Source organism: Microtus ochrogaster, chromosome 21 (assembly GCF_000317375.1).
Source record: "Microtus ochrogaster isolate Prairie Vole_2 chromosome 21, MicOch1.0, whole genome shotgun sequence".
In the NCBI taxonomy this organism is placed as follows: Eukaryota; Metazoa; Chordata; class Mammalia; order Rodentia; family Cricetidae; genus Microtus; species Microtus ochrogaster.
The window spans coordinates 36,315,788-36,322,398 of record NC_022022.1 but is presented as its reverse complement, the minus strand read 5'-3'; the positions used below and the strand labels follow the sequence as shown (position 1 = coordinate 36,322,398).

General features: G+C 38.2%; 1 protein-coding gene across 1 annotated transcript in view; it reads right to left on the bottom strand.

Moving 5' to 3' along the window:
* Positions 1-6,611, bottom strand: part of LOC101983266 (guanylate-binding protein 1-like) — a 14,482-nt gene that overhangs the window by 668 nt on the left and 7,203 nt on the right. Inside the window, exons 6-9 of the mRNA XM_026784136.1 lie at positions 5,938-6,218; positions 4,809-5,021; positions 2,275-2,377; positions 1,027-1,220 (exon numbers count right to left, since the gene is read on the bottom strand). Coding sequence (XP_026639937.1) covers positions 1,027-1,220; positions 2,275-2,377; positions 4,809-5,021; positions 5,938-6,218 — 791 coding nt within the window. The remainder of the gene's footprint in view (positions 1-1,026; positions 1,221-2,274; positions 2,378-4,808; positions 5,022-5,937; positions 6,219-6,611) is intronic.

Genomic DNA, 6,611 nt, shown 5'->3' with positions numbered 1-6,611 from the left:
AATAAATAAATAAATAAATAAATAAATAAATAAATAAGAAATGTTGTCTACCAGTTCATAAAGCACCTGTGGCCCACAACTCTGAGGTCCAATTCTCGTATTCTTTGGCTCACATAAAACAGAATTCTCTATAAAATCAACTCCAGCTTCCCTCTCCTTTCTTGCCTCATCTCTGATCTGTATGCTATGAATTCTCAAACATATGTAAGAAGGTGATAAAGACTGACAAAGAACCAAGTGAAGGTCACTACCTGATTCAGAATAGGGGCAGGCATTCAATTAAGGAATTTAGTACATCTCCAAAACATTTATTGTCCAAGGCAGGAGACAGAAATATACTGAAGCAACCGGGGTCTTGAGTGCTCACACACCTTTTTGCTAACAGCTATGAAGCCTGGGAACAGATGTGGAGGCATGTCCAGAAAACAGGATATTCCTGTCAACGTGGGCATTTAAACATTTTCTTGATGATTTGAGATAGTCTCTAGGATGTTTTAAGAGATAAGGTCATGTGAGGTGTGGCAGAAACAAAATTTCTGTGGGTCCCATTCAGTAGAAAAGATAGGAGTTGAATAGTATATCACATAGTTTTATGGAAAACTCACTTTACATATAAAAAGTACAACTTCTCTGTGTAGCACATGAGAAAAAAGTAATTTTTGACAGGTTAGTTGAAGATTTGGTCACAGAAATCCTACAAAACACATGAAAAGAATCTGCAATTCAAACCTACTGTTTAACAGAGATACCCTGATAAAGGGTTTCATCCAGCAATAGGCAGCCTTAAAGTACAAGAGACAGCCTGAGAAAAAGCAGCAAGGGGCGGAGACTGTACTAGAGAATATAAATAATTCATTCCACTTTGGAGTTATTATCATTCATTGTATTTTGAGGTGGGTGTGGCACAGAGTCTTCATTCATAATCCAGTCAAACCTTAGCCTTGTGAACCTAATGCCTCAGGCTCCTGATACACATTGTTGATTGGACTGAAGAAACTGAAAAATTAAAATGGTGCAGCCAGGTACCTTATGTTTAAGGGAAACAATTTTATGTTGCTCAAGCTTTAACTGTTCCCACTCCTTCTGCATCTTCTGCGACAGCTGCTTCACATGCTCCAGGACACTCTTTACCTTCTCTTCCGTCATCAGCTCATAATTCTCTTGCATTTCTTTCAATTCTGTGTTTACAGCCTCAGCAACTTCAGCCTTTATCCGTTCCACTGAGAAAAGATAAGGCCAAGAACATGAGAAGTGAAATCTATTAGTTGCTTTTGATTATATTCACTTTAGAAAAAAAAGTCCTATCATTAACAAGAATTTCTTGTGGAATCTTTGTCTTATAAAACTAGTTAGCAAGGAGGGAGGTGGCCACATCTACCAGTTTAAAAACAGCCACCATGAAATTAAGACAGACATTTGTCATTCTTTCTCTGTATTGACAACCTCATATATGAACAGTCCAAAATAAAAATATAGAAATACAGGTTCCAGAAATAGGAATGTAGAAATAAAGAAATATAAAGTTGTAAGCCTAGGAGAATGAGAGCAGACTGTCAGAGCTTTCTCAGCACCTAAGGGTTAACTATGGACAGTGTATTACCTTGCTTTACAACTGGCAGCTCTGTCTGCAAGGCTGAAGTGGCTCTCTGCAAACTGAGGGTCAGCTTTTACATAAGCCCCTGGCCACTCATGACCAGCAACTGAGGAGAGCTGAGTTAACTTTTAAATGATGGGAAGGATGCATGTGACCTTTGGTTTTGCATTATCCCATATCATTCCCTGCTATGAAAATCTGACAGGTTCAGAGATCTGTAGAGCTTCAGCTATGAAAAAGTGCCAGAAGAAACAAATGGGCTAAATTCAAATACCACTTTAACTGAAATACCCTGTTAATGGAAAGTGTAAAAAAAAGAAAAAGAAAAAGAAAAGAAAAAAAGGAATTAAAAAGGAAAAAAGAAAGCAGTTTGTATCTGAGTTTGACCTCAAGATTATAAAAATTCTTTTGTTCAAACATAATGTTTGCTTTTTGCTATAAAAAGGGGAGTTCAGAAACTGCCCATTGCCACAGCTGCAGAGGCCCATCTCTGGTTGTGGACACAGCTATTGCTAAGAAGCTTTGTGTGTCCCCATGGTTTTTTTTTTTTCTGGAATAAAGTTTGCTTCTGGGTTAATAGACTTTGGTGGTCTGTCCCCATCATTGTAGGACAATACTGGCCAATATTGCAGCATTTGCCAATAATTTCCAGCATCTGGAGTCTTCTCAGCAGCTCTCACCTTCAATCTCCTTTTCTTTTTCTGTGAGTGACTGATCCATCTTTAGAAGTGAATTAGCAACATCCTCCTTGAACTTAAAGTACTTTCTCAGCATCTCTTTAGCCTAAATATCAAAAAAAAAAAAAAAACAAGGAGGATATAAGAATGTGAATTGAGACAAATCATGTCATACATCTCTTAATTCAATTTAGTGATATCCGCTATAAACACATATTTTGTGATTCAGACAGTATTTCAAGTTCAAGGTTTAAAAATCATGCTGAGGTCCCATAAGACACAGACATTTCCAAATGTTCAAACTTTCCTAACAGATGCCTCCATTCATCTAGATGCATCTTTGGTGTCTTTTTCCCTCAAAGTATTTATTCCATGTTACTATCAGCTAATCATGTTGATTTTAGCTTCAAAATGCATTCTTTTTTTTTAATTGAAAACTTTTGATATACAATATATTCTGATCACAGGTGCTCTTTCCCCAAGTCCTCCCAGATCCTACCCATCTCAAACCCACCCAACTCTGGGGCTTTTCATCCATCCCTCTTTATAAAACAAACAGGTAAACAAAAACCAACTCAAGAAAAAAAAAGAAGAAGAAGAAAAAGAAACCCAGGAAACTGACACACTCATAACAAAACCCACTAAAACACAAAAATGGAAAGCATAATACAAGCAAAAACCAATCAAACAAAATAACTGTCCTAACAAAAACAATATTATACAGAAAGTTTACAATAATGCCATGTTGTTTGTTTTGTTTTAGGTGTTTACTCACTGACATGGGGCCCACATTGAAGTGTTAACTAGGAACTTTTACTGGTCATCTGCTCCTTTCAAATCTCCTGGCCTGAGTCCTTTCCTCCTGCCAGAATGACTGCTGCAGACCATTCTCAGAGCATCCAGAACATTGTCATAATAGTTCAAGGAGGGCCATTGAGGTGGTTTGAAAGAGAATGGCCCCATAGGCTCATATGTTTGAACACTTAGTCACAGAGAGTGAAAAAGTTTAGGAAGGATTAGGAGGAATGGCCTAGGTGGAGTAGATGTGGACTCTTTGAGGGAGTCTGTCATAAGAGGTGACCTTGAGGTGTGAAAAGTCCATGCCAGGCACAGTATGTCTCTAGGACTGCTGCCTGCCACTCAGAATGTAAAGCTCTCAGCTACTTTTCCAGCACCATGCCTGCCTGTGTGCCATCATACTCCTCATCATGATGATAGTGGACCAATTCTTTGAAGCTGTAAGCAAGCCCCAAATTAAATGTTCCCTTTTAATAAGACTTCCCTTGGCCATGATGTCTCTTTACATCAACAGAACAGTAACAAACACAGTGATGTTTAAACCCTTGCTGACTTTTAGTTTATCCAAACAAATATCAGGTCATTTTGAGTGTCCTCTAGGACATCCTCTGCCTTGTCCAGCCTCTGGCCTGTCACTTTATGCCCTGATGATATTTTCTTTCCCAACAACTAAACAGAACTTTTAAAAAGCATCAGTTTATCCTTATGGAATGTTTCTGGTTTCTGATATTTCCATTTCCTTCATAGCTACTTGCCTCTCTATCTAACTTCTTTTTCCGTGGAATGTTCTTGTTGCCTCATTTCAAGGGTGAAATATACTGTTTTGTATATACTATTTGTACAGCACGAGTAGGATTAATTTCCAGTTAGAAATCACATAACAATATAATCACTAGCAATGGCTTCAGAGCATGAATATGATCTGGAAAAGGTCATCATTTATGAAGGTTCTTGAGTGCAAAAAGGGAAAAGCCTTGAACCCAGAACTCGATCAAGTCATTAGAGTGGCTGGGTTCTTTCTATCTCATTTCTTGTATACAAAAGTCAAGGAATATTTAGCACGTTTAAAGCCATTAATGTTCAAAAACAATACACACTAAATCTAGCATTGTCTGTTATTGCCTAACTAGGGCAGTTTAGAGCCGTTAAAGGCAAACGTATGTAACCTGGATTTTCATTCAGACGCTAGTATTCTTTGACTATGTGACCTTATGTCAAGTCTTAACTTCACTCAGTCATGGATTCCTTCTCAGTTTATGAGATAATAATAATAAATACTTAGTAGAATTGGTGTCAGAACTCAGTGAATTAACTTCTAGAAAATAGTAGGACAATCTATGTTTCAATTGCTATTACTACCATTATTACTGGTTTGTGAGCTAGCATCACCTGGTGGTTGTGAGGGAGAACTTACTAGCTACTTTTGCTTTGGTTTGTTTATTCCTTAAATTACAGTAACCCTAACACCCTGAGAAGTACTTCGAACATGAGGATAAATAAATCACTGTTCAATGCTTAGACTAATAAATGAGGGAATGAATGAATTTCACAAACAAAATTGAGAAGTCCAACTGTACTGCCAAGAGAGAAGCTGCTGTCTGTATCATGTTTGGCCCTCTGTGGATGGATGTAAGTCAAGGGCACTCTCCACCAACACCATTGTATCCCCTTTGTTCTCACTAGCATTTGAGGGAGACTCCACACCAGCCTCCAAAAATGATAAAGCTAACTCAGTTTACCTGTAGCCCCTTTTTAGGAACCTCGTTATACATTTTCTCCAACTTTTTTTTTTCTTGAAGATAATCGTCATAACCTCCAGGTTTCGAAAATGTCCCTTGTTTCCTTTCTCTTTCCAGAGGACCAAAGATATTCTCCAGCAAATCTGAACAAAGAGCTGATGAAGAGTCTTTGTTCTTCTTAATCACATCATCTCGCTTGGCATCAAGCAGGGCCTGGGCAAAGAACAAAATCACACAGATGGTTGAGAGGAGGGAGATAACACAACAAAATACTGGATATTGTCTAAATGGGGCCATGCTCTTCACATCAATACAAGATCTCATGGTGTCCCTGCAAAATTGATCCTTTAGTTTTTGATTTCCTGGAGGCGTCTCCTTGTTCCCCGCCTGTTGCCCACCTTTCTGATTTAGGATGTAACTGTCAAATCACAGATACTACTTCATAGGAAATCTTTGTCAGGCCCCTGAGGGAATTCCTGAACCCACCACTATGTTGTTTGGGGATCTTAACGTTCATGGACCAACGATCCCTTGTCTCTGAAACAGGATAAGCAACCCAGTTTCAGAGGTCTCTAGTCAAATTATGAGGTAAAGCAAAGCCCTAAGGCCAGAGGCTTTGCTAGAAGTACTCAGTAAAAGAAAAAAAAATACTTTTTGATATTGTAACATTTTCTTAGGTTTTAATCACTGCAATACTAAAGAAATGTGAAGATGATAATTATGGGCCTCTCAACATTTAGGAAGCATAATGGAATATAATATTTACATATATTACTTCCTGAAGGTAATTTAGAAATGAAGATGCTTATTTCTTACTGACACTGACTATCTAGCTTCATTACAATTCTTGACCTCAACTATCATTACTATCAGTAAAATTGGGGCTTCCTAATGAGGTTGAGATCACCAATGACTAAACATCTATATATTTTTAAAATAAACAAAATGGAAATTTGCGGAAAATGTGCTTAACAATACTGCTATCTTTTATAACAAAGGCCATCAGAATCTAGTCTTTCAATAACCATTGCAAATCTGTTCACATTTCTTATGTCACTGTATTAGAGACTAAGGACCATGCTCATCCCAGAAAGGACCCATTTTTTATGATTTTGGGTATTACACATACCCCTAATTCCTCCTGGAACTTTTGGTCTATATCCTTGAAAGAATTCTTCGTGAAGACCGCAATGGCCTCACTCTCAATAGGCCTGAGCAAGTCCAGCAGCTCCTGGAGGGTTTCCGTGGGTAACTGGACCTTATTGTTCACCCTTTCTTCATACTGCTCAATGGCCTTTTGCATTGCAGCTGAGTTCTCTATCTGGGCCAAAGTCAGTACAGCATCTTCCATGCAGGGTACTTCTCCACTGCAGATGGCATTGACATAGGTCACTACCAGACTCTGCAGACCTACATAAAGGAGTTTGAAATGAGTTTTAATTGCTTGACAGAGTACATAGTTTTTAGGATTTTCTGAAAGAGACCATTAATGGAATAACATATTAACCTCTAGATCCAGAGGATACTGAAGCCTGTTTTTAGTGCTTTTACATTTATCCCAGGGTAGACTTTGTATTTAATTGGTCAAGACAGTTTTAGGATGGCCTGAGACACTCTGTCTACTCATTATCCTCACTCTTCTGTTCTATTCCTTTCTCTACTATTAAATGTCCAAGGGAAAACTTAGTTAGTTCTCAATCTTTTCTTTTGTTGCTGTGGTATGCTTTTGTTCCTATTTTTTCCTTCCTTCCTTCTTTCCTTCCTTCCTTCCTTCCTTCCCTCCCTCCCTCCCTCCCTCCCTCC